Source organism: Grammomys surdaster, unplaced genomic scaffold (genome assembly GCF_004785775.1).
Source record: "Grammomys surdaster isolate TR1022 unplaced genomic scaffold, NIH_TR_1.0 125889, whole genome shotgun sequence".
In the NCBI taxonomy this organism is placed as follows: domain Eukaryota; kingdom Metazoa; phylum Chordata; class Mammalia; order Rodentia; family Muridae; genus Grammomys; species Grammomys surdaster.
The window spans coordinates 3616770-3632315 of NW_021620714.1; the positions used below are offsets into that span (position 1 = coordinate 3616770).

At 42.3% G+C, this 15546-nt stretch overlaps 1 protein-coding gene across 1 annotated transcript in view; it reads right to left on the reverse strand.

The window, feature by feature from the left end:
- Snx4 (sorting nexin 4) overlaps positions 1-15546 on the reverse strand; it is a 61409-nt gene that overhangs the window by 9407 nt on the left and 36456 nt on the right. The window contains exons 7-10 of the mRNA XM_028752283.1: positions 9996-10068; positions 5612-5673; positions 3977-4042; positions 1482-1571 (exon numbers count right to left, since the gene is read on the reverse strand). Of these exons, the coding sequence (XP_028608116.1) occupies positions 1482-1571; positions 3977-4042; positions 5612-5673; positions 9996-10068 (291 nt within the window). The remainder of the gene's footprint in view (positions 1-1481; positions 1572-3976; positions 4043-5611; positions 5674-9995; positions 10069-15546) is intronic.

The following is a 15546-nucleotide window of genomic DNA, read 5'->3' on the forward strand; positions in this document are numbered from 1 at the left end:
TGTGGGAGCATGTGTGCTGGTATGCTATGTTTGTGTGTTTGTGGGAGTATGTGTGCTGGTATGCTGGTGTGATGCTGGTGTGAGTACAGGTGTCTGCAGAGCCCAGAGGCCCTGGACACCAGGCATTGGAGTCACAGGTAGTTAGCTACTGAGGACTGAACTGGGTCCTCTGGCAGAGCAATATGAACTTATCACTAAGCCAACCCTCCAGCTCCTGAACACCTCTCTTTTCTCTTCTCTTCTTTTCTCTCTTTCTCCCATTTGAGAACAGGGTCTTAACTATGTACTCATGGCTGGCCTGGAACTCACTCCATAGGCCTCTATCTTCTGACCACGGTGACTAGAGGGGCACACACCATGCCTAACCTCCAACAGAATTTTTATACAGCCTTTCAATGTGACAGAAAACTGATCAAAAAGCTAACCTTTTCGGAAAAATAATTTTTCTAACTTGAACTAAAAAAAAAATCTTCAAGGCCAGCCTGGTCTACAGAGGGAGTTCCAGGACAGCCAGGGCTACACAGAAAAACCCTGTCTCGAAAAACTAAAACAAAACAACAAAAACAAACAAAAAAATCAGGCTGAGCTGTGGTGGCACACGCCTGCCATCCGAACCCCAGCATTCAGGAAGTAGAGGCAGGCATATCTCTTGAGTTCAAGGCCAGCCAGGGCTACACAGAGAAACCCCATCTTAGAAAAACAACAAAACAAAACAACAACAAAACCAAGAAAGGAAGAGAGAATGGTGTTTGAATAAGAATGTATGTTTTTTAAAAACAGAAATACTATTTTTGTTTTAATTCCAGTGTGGGATTTTAGGCTACCTCAGCCTGTCCAAAGCAGCTGACTATGACTGCCTTGTGTCCTAGCAGGAGCATGATTCTGCCAGTGGCAGATAGTTTCTGTGTTGTGTGACACATAGATTTCTGGGGACTTTTCAGAGGGCAGATAAATGCTAATGCCCCAGGAGGCATACGGGGTTGTTGGTTGTTTGCTGCTGGTAATCATTTGTTGAACTCACTCTGTAGACCAGGCTGGCCTCGAACTCAGAAATCCACCTGCCTTTGCCTCCCAAGTGCTGGGATTAAAGGCATGCACCACCACTGCCCAGCCCCTCTCTCCTTTTTTTCTCTCCTATCTAGTGTTAGGGGCTTGAAGGGGTGGAAATAAAAAGTATGCACAAATTATCCAAAGTGAGCCGGGCAGTGGTGGCACACGCCTTTAATCCCAGCACTTGAGAGGCAAAGGCAGGCGGATTTCTGAGTTCGAAGCCAGCCTGGTCTACAGAGTGAGTTCCAGGACAGCCAGAGCTATACAAAGAAACCCTGTCTCGAAAAAACAAACAAACAAAAAAAACAAAAACAAACAAACAAAAATCCAAAGTGTGGCTACACTGGGGCCTTACTCCAGGGTCTGACCCAAGGAAATCATTTAAGAAGCAACTACTGTCTACATCTGCAGGCCTGTCATTAGATACTCACCGAAGAGCTTCTGCATAAAACAGATACTCCTTCAGCTGATCTGCATAGTGTTCTTCATCTTCCAAAATATCATCAATAGAAGATGCATACCTGTGTAAGAAACAAGGCATAAACACTCTGTGTCAAAAGTGTCAATGCTTTAAAGAAAGGGCCCCTTACAAGCACCTATGACTCCATCTCCAGGGGATCCCACATCATCTCCTGGTCTCTGTGGACATATGAACATACATGTCATTCACACACAAGAACTCACACAAAAAGAGGAATACTTTTCTAAAATAAGAGCTAGTTAGTTTGAATATGGCATAAAGCTGGGCAGTGGTGGCGCACGCCTTTAATCCCAGCACTTGGGAGGCGGAGGCAGGCGGATTTCTGAGTTCGACGCCAGCCTGGTCTACAGAGTGAGTTCCAGGACAGCCAGGGCTACACAGAGAAACCCTGTCTCAAAAAACCAAAAAAAAAAAAAAGAATATGGCATTAATATTTAAAGAAAATATGTTCCTACCTGTGAGGAGCTTAAGGTACACTGACTGAGTTCCAGTGTAAAAGTGAGGGTTTTACATAGGTTCGCTGTGGCATGACTGAGCCAAGCTAATTAACATATCCATTACCTGACATACTCATCTTGTTCAAGATGAAAGAGAGCATTTAATACCTTTCGTTTTCTTATTGGTTTAAAAGAGCTGTTTAAATATAGTAATTACATTTTATTGATAGAAGGTGTGTGTATGTGTATATGTGTGCGTGCACACGCTCACACATGCACCACAGTCCATGGTGGAAGATAGAGAACAACTTTCAGGCGCTGGTACTTTCCTTTCACAATGTGGGACCTGGGATCAAACTCAAGTCATTAGACTTGGAAGCAAGGGCCTTCACCCCCCCTAAACTCCCTCACTGGCCTTAATGTTGTCTTTTCTTTTTCAATTTAATTTTTTTCTCATTTTTGTTTTGATAGGAACCTTCACATGTGCCTTATATGTAAGTTTACATTAATCTTCACATGTGTCTTATATAAAAGTTTACATTCAAAGAAAAAATTTTTGAGGTCTCATCTAAGTGTCCTCAGACTCCCTGTGCAGTTGAGGGATCTTCTGGTTCTCCTGCCTCTACTTTCTCCAGTGTGTCCCAAAACAGTGAGTTAACATGGTGCTGGGGATTGAACCTATGACCCTACCAACTGTGCTGTACCTTCAGACCTGGGACAATGTGTAAGTGCATATCTGTCAGTAAAATTAGGTACATGTGTGTTGTATCAACATTTCTAGAACATTCTCAGCTTCTCCAGTGGAAGAGATACCTTATGCAGCATTAACTTCTACAAATTTTACATTAAGAGTTCTTTTTTTCCTCTATGGCCATGGTGATATATGCCTTTAATCACAGCACTCAGGAGGCAGAGGGAGGCAGATCTGTGAGTTCAGGATAGCCAGGACTATGTAGAGATTCTATCTAAAAATAAACAAACAAAACAAACAAACAAACGAACAAACAACCCTCAAAAGCTCCTTTTCCTTTGTACACACTCTTCAATATTCTCCTAAAAGCTACAATTTCAGTTTTACTATAACATATATAGTAATCTAAATTGAATTACTTTTTATATAAAGTATAAGATCTCTTTATGGCCATAATACAGCTCTACAACTAATTTTGAAAGCTAGATTCTTTGTCAAAACTGGTTTTGGCTATTTCAACATCATATAAACTTTTGATCAGTTTTTGTCTGTTTGTTTTTAAGACAGGATCTCATACAACCTTGCCATGTCCTTGACCTCAGAGCATTAGTCTGAAATGCCAACTTCAGACTATAATATTCTTTTACAGTCTGGATGAGAAATGTCATTCTTAAACAACAACAAAACCCACTATTTATGAAGCAGCTTCTCCACCCAGAGTGTGCTCTGGTCCTGAGGTTCTGCTCCTCCAGGAAACCAATCAGGAGACCTCTCCAAAGCACCCGCCCTGAGCTGGGCCTCACAGGCTCCGGGCATTATTCCTTCATCGATGAACCATCCCCATGGTGTCAGCTACAGTTCTGGCGTCTCAGAGTTAAAACCCTGGCGGCCTTCTCCAGTCAGCAGCTTTCAGCTTTTCAGGTTTGTCTAGCCAAAGAACCCGAGCTCGTCAGGAGGGACTCAGAGCCACATTCTTCCCAGTTCTGGCTGGCAGTGCCAACCCTACTATGTGACATGGTAGCAGAGGCTGGGAGGTGAAGGACCATTTTAAAAATGTTTATTATTGACAGTGTTAAAGTGTGTCAAATAATGTTTCTGTAGACACTGAAATGCACATACAGATTTTTACCTTTCTTCTGTCACTACATGAATTAGACCAGTTTTGAATACATGTATTAATCTTGCATTCCTGAGAAGAAGAAGTTCTATCTATATATGCAAAACATTTCTATAAATTCCAGTAAACTTGACAAAGACCAAAGGGCGAGCAGCCTTCAGCACTGAGCAGGCCAGCTGCTTAGCTCCTCAGGTACTCACACGTCCATGTGATGCCCAGCACTCTGTAGCCCATCGCCCATTTCTTTTTCAATGGCACTCCACTCACTAGAAGAAAAGAAAGAACAAAAATACCAGGAACTAGCTCTATGGGATATTATTCAGTGGAATGATTTATAAGATCCTTCTCTAGCTTGGACTCATATTTGGATTTATTGTCAGTGACTCAAGTCCGTTGGTTTTCCCTTAATATTTAATAATTAAACGTAAGATCGCAAGCATGTAAAGCTAGGGACGTAGCTCAGTTAGTAGAGCACCTGCCAATCTTGCTCCAAACCCCAAATCTGACCCTTAGTACCATTTGAACTAAATGTGGTAGGACATCCTGTAATCCCAGCACTTGAAAGCCAGAAGCAGAAGACTCTGGCATATACCTTTAATCCCACCACCTGGGAGGCAGAGGCAGGAAGATCTCTGTAAATTCTAGGCCAGCCTGGTCTGCATAGTAAGTTCCAGACCAGCCAGGGCTACACAGTAAGATCATGTTTCTAATGACCTACGGCTAAGCCCAGCACCCACATGACAGCACACAAACTCTAGTTCCGAGGAACTTCTGGTCCCCAAAGGCATAAGGCACGAAGTACACAGGCAAAACACCCCAATATAAAATAAATTTAAAAAGTATTAAATATGATTTAAGTAACCAAAATAGTAAAGTCATGTACATATACATCTATATAGTATCCTCCCCAGTTTGGTACTGAGGACTGAGACCAGGGCCTCATACAACTAGACAACTGTTCTACCCCTGAACTATACCTCCAGCCTTTATGTAAGTATTCTAATCACTGAAACATTCATCTTGCCAAAGTCTTCATATATTGTAAAACAATAAAAATAAAAGAAAGATAAGTATCCAGTTCTATTAGATAGTAGTTTCCAGTGATTCTCCCCAGGCAATCAACAGAGAAAGTAAATCAGTCAGGAATTTCGGCCCTGCAGTCAGGAATCTCATCCAGTATATAGAATCCCCCCAGCCCACACACATGCACACTTTTTTTTTACAGATGCCTTTAAAACAAAAGTATTCACTTGAAAAGTGAAAGCTGTTGTTTGAGGATATCACTGAATACTGTCTGCCAGGCATGATGAAACATAACTGTGAATCTCAACACTTGAGAGGCAGAGATAGGTGGATTGTTTTAAGTCTGAGACAAGCCTGGGCTACAATACAAAGAGTTCCAGGCCAGCCAAAGCTACAGGGTTCTCAAAGCATCAGGAGTCTAGGGAAATGTAAGCCCAAGGACCAGAGTGTGGATAGCTAGCACTTATTCAATATGACAGCCTATCTGTGATCCTAGCTCTTGGGAGGGATTAACAGAGAATCCCCAGAGCAAACTAATCCAAACTGGTGAGCTCTAGATTCAAGTGGAGAACCTCCTTCATGATAAAGTGGAGAGTGATCAAAAGATACCCAATGTGAACCTCTGGCTTCTACACACATGCACACACTTCAACATGTGCACATCTCCCAACATGTGCACTTACTCACATCTGACCACATACACAAAGTTAGATATATACTCTTCTGACTCATACATTATAAAAGCTTTAAAATACGGTTTTTAAGCCAAAAAGGTAATTGGAGTTAAATGTTTATGTTCATACGATACTTACCTAAAAACTCTCCCATAATTCCCATGTACTTTATATACACCATAGAGTCGATCTGCTACTCTCTGAAATATTTAACAGAAATTGGTATTAGGTTGAAATCATATATAGGTTACTTTTTAAAAATTCATATACATTTTTAAGAGATGAAAAAAGTTATGTTTAGTACAATAAACCAAGAAAATATTTTCCAAAACGCCATCAGACACAAACACAGACTAAGCGTATTTACTTGGTGTTCCCAGTTCATTTTACCAGCTGTTAATTACTACTTTTACAGTTCTGGTAACAAGAGAAGCAGAGCTCTGCCCAGCACATTAGCACTAGCTTTAGCAACACATCGAACATCTGAATTAAATCAGAGTCCATAAGCCTACACACGTTTTGCCTACACATATGTCTGTTCTTGTAGTTGGAGCTAAAATACAAATAAGCCTTCTGAAGGAGAAGAGGAGACAATGGAAAAGGAGAGTCTGTGCGTGTTAGTAGATGGTGGACACACACAGTCTTTTCTCCTCTAAGTCTCCTAACACATTCAGAGATTCTGAGATTTAAAATTCCTAACTGGGCCTGGTGGCACACACCTCTAATTCCAGCATTAGAAGGGCAACGGCAAATGCATCGCTGTGAGTTCAAAGACAGCTTAGTCTACAGAGTGAGACTTTGTCTTAAAAAAAAAAAAGACTCCTGATACACGTGGTTTCCAAAGGAGCTGTGTATGATTCTTTCCTGCCACCCTCTCTGAGTGAACTGCAAACACCAGAGATTACCTTTTTTTTTTTGGTTTTTTGAGACAGGGTTTCTCTGTGTAGTCCTGGCTGTCCTGGAACTCACTCTGTAGACCAGGCTGGCCTCGAACTCAGAAATCCACCTGCCTCTGCCTCCCGAGTGCTGAGATTAAAGGCGTGCACCACCACCGCCCGGCTGACATTACCATTTTTATAAACAACTATAAGACACTTATTATATATGATGTAAGCAACTATAATCTGCATCTTTAAAATGCTAGCAAAGTAAACTTTTAGAATATTAGAAAGGTTATATTAAAATGTGATTCTGTCTGGAGAAGAAGCAAAAGAGTGCAATAGGAAACAGAAATATGCAATTAAAGAAGTATGAGTTTAGTTGTTTCTTTAAAAGATTGATTTCTAAGTATGTGTTTTGCCTACATGAATGTCTGTGCATCACATGTATATACTGCATACACATATGGATATACTGCACAGTATACAAGAGGGCACCAGGTCCTGTGGAATGAGTTACACATGGTTGGGAGCCATTGTCTAGGTGCTGGTAACCTACTGAGTCTTCCACAGAGCCATCTCTCCAGCCCCATGAGTGCAGTTGTTATGTAGAGTTTTGAGCCTACATCAGAGTTCCCCAAATCTTTGTGTCTTTAGGAGATAAGAGCATTATCTCCATCAGTTGTGTGCCAACCAGGGTGACTGAGCAAGTGTGAGTTTCCATCCCATCTTTTGTCCCGATGTATCTGTAGTTAAAGGTTAAGAGCGCGGGCTCCTCAGGCAGACTTACAGTCTCACGCTGGATCCCTGTGATTGTCTGTCTACTGGCGGTGCTAGAGCTTATTCATTTCATTGTGTTTCATACTGTATTAAATGAGAACAGAAAGACCTTCCTGACAGGTCATGAAGTGAGGCTGTCCTAACATGCTCTAGCATCACAGAGCACAAACAATGGTCAAGAAAAAGTTTTAATTTTCCTTTGTGTTAGCTCACAAAATAAAAATGACCTTACTGGACTCTCCTGACTACAAGGCACTCATCCACGTGAGAAGTGTTGGTACCTACAATATGATGAGCAAGTACCAGTCTCCTTTTTTAGAAAACAAATCCTGAAAGGTTCCAGTATCTGCCTGGTGTGAACAGCAAAGAGCAGTTTCAAACTCAGCCCTTCTTGGCTCTAACGGCATCTGCTTTGCCTAAGGAGTTCTGTTTGACTTAAGTGTTCAACCCACACTCAGCAGTTTTAAAAGAACTTTCCTCAACAGAAAAGATAATACTTTTATTTTTTCTTTCATTTGTTTCTCTTCCTTCTTTTTTTCTTTCCCAAGACATGGGGTTCTCTGTGTACCCTGGCTATCTTGGAACTCCCTCTGTAGATCAGGCTAGCCTCAAACTCATAGAGATCTACCTGCCTCTACCTCCCAGATCGCTGAGATTAAAAGTGTGTGCCACCACCACCTGTCTTTTTTTTTTTTTTTTTTTTTTTTTGGTTTTTCGAGACAGGATTTCTCTGTGTAGTCCTGGCTGTCCTGGAACTCACTCTGTAGACCAGGCTGGCCTCGAACTCAGAAATCTGCCTGCCTCTGCCTCCCAAGTGCTGGGATTAAAGGCATGCGCCACCACTGCCCGGCTCACCACCACCTGTCTTAAACAACATCTAAGCCAGTGGTTCTCACCCTTCCTGATGCTGTGACCCTTTAATACAGTTCCCCTTGTTGTAGTGACCTTCAACTATAAAATTACTTTTGCTGCTGCTTTGTAACTGCATCTTGCTACTGTTATGAACTGTAATGTGAACCGTTTTAGAGACAGAGGTTTGGCAAAGGGGTCCACTCATCTGAGCCATCTTCTACAGCTGACATCAGCATTAGGAAAAGGCAGGTCCCAGGGGGCTTTCTGTGTGGTTTTCAAGCCCATTTTCATGTGGGCCTTTAACCTTCCATCCCTGTCTTGTCATCCTGCTGTTACTCTCCATGTCTCATGCCCTTTCTCCTAATTTCAGAACACTATTTTAAACCCAAAGTTAATCAGAAGATATCCCATGGTTCCACTGTTATAGTCAGAACTTCATCATAACTCATACTCAATGTGTGGATTTTTTTTTTTTTTTTGAGACAGGGTTTCTCTCTATAGCCCTGGCTGTCCTGTCCTGGAACTCACTTTGTAGACCAGGCTGGCCTCAAACTCAGAAATCCGCCTGCCACTACCTCCCAAGTGCTGGGATTAAAGGCGTGCGCCACTACTACCCAGCAGTGGAATTTCAAGGTAATGAAAGATCTAGAAATTACAGCTCATCAACTCAAAATCCTTCCTAATATCCAGTTCTTGCTTCCAAGTAGTAAGATAACAGGGAGAGCCATCCACTCCAGTGCGACTGTCTTTACTTAGCATTTTACAGTATATTTAAGGAATCTATTATGGTTTGACAGTTTCTATTATGGCTTTGTGTGTTGGAATATTGGTTTTCAGTAAAGTTCGTGAGGTCTAGTAAGTCTTTAGATCACTAGGGACAGTAACTCTGAAAGAATTTAATTATCATGGGACTCCAGCGAACGCCCGTTGAGAATGGACTGTTAAAAAACGGAGAAAGGGCCGGGCGGTGGTGGCGCACGCCTTTAATCCCAGCACTCGGGAGGCAGAGGCAGGCGGATTTCTGAGTTCGAGGCCAGCCTGGTCTACAGAGTGAGTTCCAGGACAGCCCGGGCTATACAGAGAAACCCTGTCTCGAAAAACCAAAAAAAAAAAAAAAAAAAAAAAAAAAAAACGGAGAAAGGTGTGCCCCTCCCCAGGCTCTGGCTTCCTGGGATCTCTAACACTCACATGCTTGCACCAAGATGTGATCTGTCATGTTGGTGGGCTCTTTTGTTCAATTTATTCCATCTCATGAGGAGGATTTCAGTCAAATATGATATGACCCCAGACCTGGTGACCCTGTCTCAGGTTCTAAAGTTTCTTCTGGGATGATCAGATGACAATTTTCAGGTACTCTATTTACTGAAAACTATTTTTCCCCACATGCATTAAAATGACATGTCTAAGCACAATGGTTGTTCCTTATCCCTTTTGTCATGCAGACTAGTACCTTAAGTAAGTTTATTCAGTGGAATTTATTTTGTGGACTATGCAATAGGGAAGGTGAGGCAGGAGGATCGTTAAGTTCAAGCCCAGGCTGCACAGCAAGACCTTGTCTTAAAGGACCACAGATACAAGATGTGCTAACAGTCACAAATTATTCCACAAAGCTAAAAAAAAAACAAAAACAAAAAACAAAAACAAAAAATAAAACAAAACAACAAAACAAAAAAAAACACCAAACGCTCGAAGGCTGAGGAATTATTCTACAGAGTCTAATATAAACTCCTTCATTACTTACATTCCACTCTGAAATGACAGGCCTTTTGATAAGATGTCAAGTCAGCTACACCATTATACACCAGGAAGAAAGTAATGGGTTCAAACTCTTCAAACTGTTTCTAACAGAAAAGGCCCCCACTTCTCTTAAAAGGCAGTCTGTGATATGAACACACTAGATTTGCATGTAAAATCAGTCATCCATCATCAATCCACCCAGTACTTAGAAGCATGTTGACTCGGTGACTGGCACCGTCCTTGGGGTGTCCTGGAGCCGCGGATGGATCACTTACAGCTCTGACGCGAAGGAGATGAGAGATGACAGACTGCAGCTCATCACTGTAGTGCCTCAGCTCAGTAAACCTCCTGAAACGGGAAACAAAACCTCGCTTAGGAAAACAAGCAGTCAACGTTTCTACACAAAATGGCAATTCCTGAGAATAATGAAACTCATTCTATCTAATCACATCCTGTCCCTGAACATTACAAACCAATATAAATAGAAAAATATTCTAAAATAAAACAGCATAAAATACATACGCAAACTGAAAGCTAAGAAAAGATGCAAAAAGGGACCAAGGTAGTGATAAAATCTGTGGGTACGGAAAATTATTCTGAAAACTAAACAAAACAGGAAAAAGTTTATGGTGCTGAAAAATATATACTGCAATCTAAATAGCAGTCTCTAACGTTCTCATATTCCTAACGGTTCTCAGTAATTTTCCAATTCTCCACAAATACTCCAAGCGTTTTAAAAATAGACTTGTCTATTTTATTCTATGTGAATCTCAGCCCCCATGGAGGGTCAAAGAGGACACTGGATGCCTTGAACTGGAGGGAGCTACAAGTGGTTGTAAACCATCAAGAGGGATCTGGGAATCAAACTTGTGGCCCTCTGGAAGACCAACAAGTGTTCTAATCCACTCAACCATTTTTCTAGCCTGACAACAAGATTCTGATGTCACTCTCCACACAGGTAACAGAAGCCAGCACGTGGGAAAACCTCACTTTCACTTCTGTCAATGTAAAGCAGATGTTATGCCTCATGTTACTTCCCAATCCCTTTTTACCACAGTTAACCCACTGTACTCTCGAGTGACCCTTCAAGTCTCTCCTGAAGTACTCCCTTTCTTCACCTATATCTAACAATTTCTGAAATGTCTGTTTTAAAAACTTACTGAGAGGGGCTGGGGAGTTGATTCAGTAGGTAGCAAGTTTTCCAGGAAAGCAAGGGAACCTGAGTTTAAATCCCCAGCACACACATAAAAGCCAGGCATGGCCGTCATGTCTGTAACTCCAGCAATTGTAGGATGGAGATGGGTGGATCCTGAGATTCACTGGCCAGCTAGGTACCCAGATGGCAAGCTTTAGGTTCAGTGAGAGACACTGTCTCAGAAAAATAAGGTGAAAAGCAATAGAGAAAGACTAATATTCTATCCTGGAACCTGCATGTATTCACATATACCGCGCACACATACACGCATGCACACACTCACCCACTATTGAGATCTCAGCATGATAGCTTACATTTATAATTCCTCAGCTAAGACAGATAGCTCGCTGTAAATCTAAGGCTAGTGTAGACTACAGACTAAGGTCCTGTCTTTAAAACAACAACACTAAAAAACCCAAGCCAAAGCCACTACTGGGGTCTCTCACTGAGAGAGAAGTGTGAGGAGCCACAGACAGAGGTCCACTGGCACTCAGGTTTGATTAAAACAAGTTCACCCCAGGATTTCAGGTGCTGGTTGCCCTCAGGTTACACTCTGGAAAGGCTCATAGTGAGAGTGCAAGTCTTAAGAGTCTCAGCCATTTTCTCATTAATCTTTCAATAAATATTCATTGTGCGGCTTGTGTGACTTTATGTTTATGATTATGAATTACAGTATTTCACCAGATTCCAAGTTCCTACCTCCGATCCGGAACTAACCCCAGACCTATACCACCCCCTGAACAGCACTCGTATAGCTGCCTACATACCCAAAGCCTGACCTCTTTCCCTACCTCACCCCACATACATTCTATGCTCCCCAGCAGTCTTAGAGAGCAACGCCTGAGAGCTACCTGCATTTTGTCCTCACATCCTCCCCCCATACCCTCTCCTTACACCAGCCTATATATTCTACTTCTTAAACATTGCTGGGGCCGGGCGGTGGTGGCGCACGCCTTTAATCCCAGCACTTGGGAGTCAGAGGCAGGAGGATTTCTGAGTTCGAGGCCAGCCTGGTCTACAGAGTGAGTTCCAGGACAGCCAGGGCTACACAGAGAAACCCTGTCTCGAAAAACAAAAAAACAAAAACAAACAAACAAACAAAAACCATTGCTGGGGTCTGCTTGCACTGACTGACACAGGCTCTCTGCCAGTCCCTTGGGTCAGTATCAGAAGCATCGTCTCTCATCTGAAATTCTCTTTCTTACTGCCCTGACTAGCCTCCTAGTCACAGTTCATACATTTTAATCTGCTCACTCTGCTTGGAAAGTTTAAGGTCAAAATCTACATAATTCCTCTGCTGTTAGGTAGATTTCTTTCTAGTTCAGATTAGGCACTGATCCTGAGACAAAACCTAAATTCTTTTTTTAAAGATGTATTTAATTGTATTTGTTTATCCAAGAGATTGAAGAGGTCATAATTGTTGGATCCCTCTGGAACTGGAGTTACAGGTGGTTGTGAACCACTTGACATAGCTGCTGGGAGCCTAACTCAGGACCCCTGAAGAACACTAAATACTATTAACTGTTTAGCCATCTCTCTGGCCCCAAAGTCTAACATCAATAATGTAGCTTAGGAAACTACACAGAACCCCTGCATACGCTTACCACGGCTCATCTAGTCAGAAGCTGCTGGCCAGCCTGAGGGAATCCCCACTGGTTCAAACAGCCTCTGCTACAGGCACCCTTCTCAAGGCAGTGCTTCTCATCTGAGAAAGCATGGCTTTCTCGGGCATTAAAGGTATTAAAGGGCCAAAAGCATGGCTGTCCTTGAGTCAACCCATACTGCAATGACATGTTTATATCCCAGGATAAGCAGAAAATTGACTCTATAATTTTGCTTACATTTGTAGAATAAGAAATAGATTTTTGAGATATCAAACTCTGGGGAAGAAAGTGAGAATTATTAGACAGTGACCGAGTGAGACTTTTCATTTTATAATTCTCCATATACCACAATCTACACATTTGCCTGATAAGTTACTAGAGTGTAGTACAAAGCCAAACCATTTTTAGATGTCAACACTAAATTTTTAAAATTGTATTTTCCTTTTTTTTTTTTTTTTTTGGTTTTTCGAGACAGGGTTTCTCTGTATAGCCCTGGCTGTCCTGGAACTCACTCTGTAGACCAGGCTGGCCTCGAACTCAGAAATCTGCCTGCCTCTGCCTCCCAAGTGCTGGGATTAAAGGCATGTGCTACCACCGCCTGGCTAAAATGTATTTTCCTAAACAATTGTGAACTGCTCAATTGTGAACAGAGCCAGTGCTTAGCTAGTAGCATTTCCTGTAGAGGCTAATAACTGCATTGACGTGTTAGTGGGTAAAGGTTGGAGGTAAATTGTTAAACCCTGTCAGTCCCTGATCAAATCATATTTATTTGTGTTTTGTTTTTTGAGATAAGGTCTCACTATATAACACTGGCTGCCTAGACCCCAAATGCTGGGATTAAAGGTGTATACTACTATGTATAGCCTTGATCAAATCTTGTGCTAAGGACTAGGAGTCAGAAATCCTCTACAGTTAGTTCCTCTAGGCCTGATTCCCTAAGGGCTTTTCTTTTTAGATCAGGCCTAACTATAAAGTTCTTACTGTCCCATTGGGTTCTGAGAAATTTCACAAGACAATAAGCAGTTGAAGGTGCAGTCCACCTAAGTTAAGGGAACCAGAGGTCCTAACATGCCTGGTGACAGAGTGTCCAAGGCACACCACTCTTTCACTAACTGAGAAACAGAATGCTGTGCTTTCTTTTAAATGATAGGCAGGTTAGGGAGGAAACAGCATCCCCATGGGACCAATCATGTTACCAGAGCCAGCATTAAGACTCTAGACACCACAGAGATGGTCAGAAGAACAAAGCCTGCATCTTCAGAGAGACCAAATACTAGAAATGGGAAGGCTTAATGGTGAAACTTAAGAAACCACCAGGCCTTGGACAGCAGTAGTTAAGAAATAGAGGCAAAGATTTTCCAGAATTGCGATCTAGACCCTTTGGCAAAGTCAAAATCTAGCACTGTCTGCACATTAAAATAAGGACTGTCTCAGAGCCTAAGAGACATGGTATTGTCAGAGACTGAAGAAGCACAACTGATCACGTCTGAATGCCATACTCTCACAACACCAACCATGTCTAATCCCTGAATCAGAGGCAAGTAAGACTAATGTGTGAACACAGATCCCAGTGGAGCCTGTGAGTCGGGTTGTCTACAACAGTGCAACCTTGTTTAGCTTCTATTCCTTTCTAAACACTGCCTCAGTCATTCCAGCCCGCACTGCCTTTCTTTTTCCTATTCCTACATTCTCCAGCCTGTAGTCACTGCACCCTCTCAACCTGACAGACAGCTGCCCCAAGTGTCACTCATTATTTTTTGAGTCAGCTGTTGTCTATTTTATATTGCTCTCCTATTTTCTTATGGTTTTAGTCTTTACTGTCATAGCACGCTGAAAATATTAAGTCATACAAATTCTCTTATACTTTCCTCTTAAAACTTTTTTTTTCTTTTTAAAGTCAGGCATAGTAGTGCACACCTTTAATCCCAGCACTCAGTAGGCAGAGAGCAGGTAGATTCAAGGATAGCCTGGTTTATACAGTGAGTTCTAAGACCCAGATACATAGTGAGACCCTACCTCACCTCAAAAAAAAAAATATATTTATTTTATGTGTGAGTGCTTTCCCCGTTGGTACACAGAGATCATTTGAGGGGATGGGATCCCCTGGAACTGGAGTTACAGATGGTTGGGAGCTACCATGTGGGTGCTTGGGTACTGAACTCAAGACTCCTGCAAGAGTAACAAGTCCATTTCAACACTGAGCATCTCTCCAGGATGCACTTACACGTTTACAATTTGTACAATCAACCATCACTAAGAAAAGATCTCCTCCAAAAAGCAGCTCAGTGTGTTGTGACTCTGTGTTAGTGTAAGAAAGCGCAAATGTCAGTCAGCTGCTGCCTTCCTCTTCCAGGTTCTGCATTTCCAGACTTAGGGACTCTTACTACAGTGCTCTAAGCTTTGTTTTGATTTTTACTTTTTCTATTCATGATTTCTGTGTGTGCGAGTGGATATGAGCATGGGTGTGCTATGGCATACATGCGGAGGGTGTGTGAGTGGATATGAGCATGGGTGTGCTATGGCATACATGCGGAGGGTGTGTGAGTGGATACGAGCATGGGTGTGCTATGGCATACATGCGGAGGGTGTGTGAGTGGATATGAGCATGGGTGTGCTATGGCATACATGCGGAGGGTGTGTGAGTGGATATGAGCATGGGTGTGCTATGGCATACATGTGGAGGGTGTGTGAGTGGATATGAGCATGGGTGTGCTATGGCATACATGTGGAGGGCAAAGTATAACTTTCAAAAGTCAGTTCTTTCCTTCCACCAAGGCTAGCTGGCCTGTAGACTTCTGGGAGACTCTCCTGACTCCACCTCTGATCTCACCAGATGTTCACCATCACATCTGGCTTTTTAATATGGGTTCTAGAGACCAAAGTAAGCTGTTAGGCTTGCATGGCAAGCATTTTCACCCAATGAATTGTACTGCCAAGACCTGAGCCTCTTAAAGGCAACTCCAACTCCACACTATTTTCTATCTCTACTTCTTGCTACAACCTCAGCACAAGAAAGATATCGAAGTA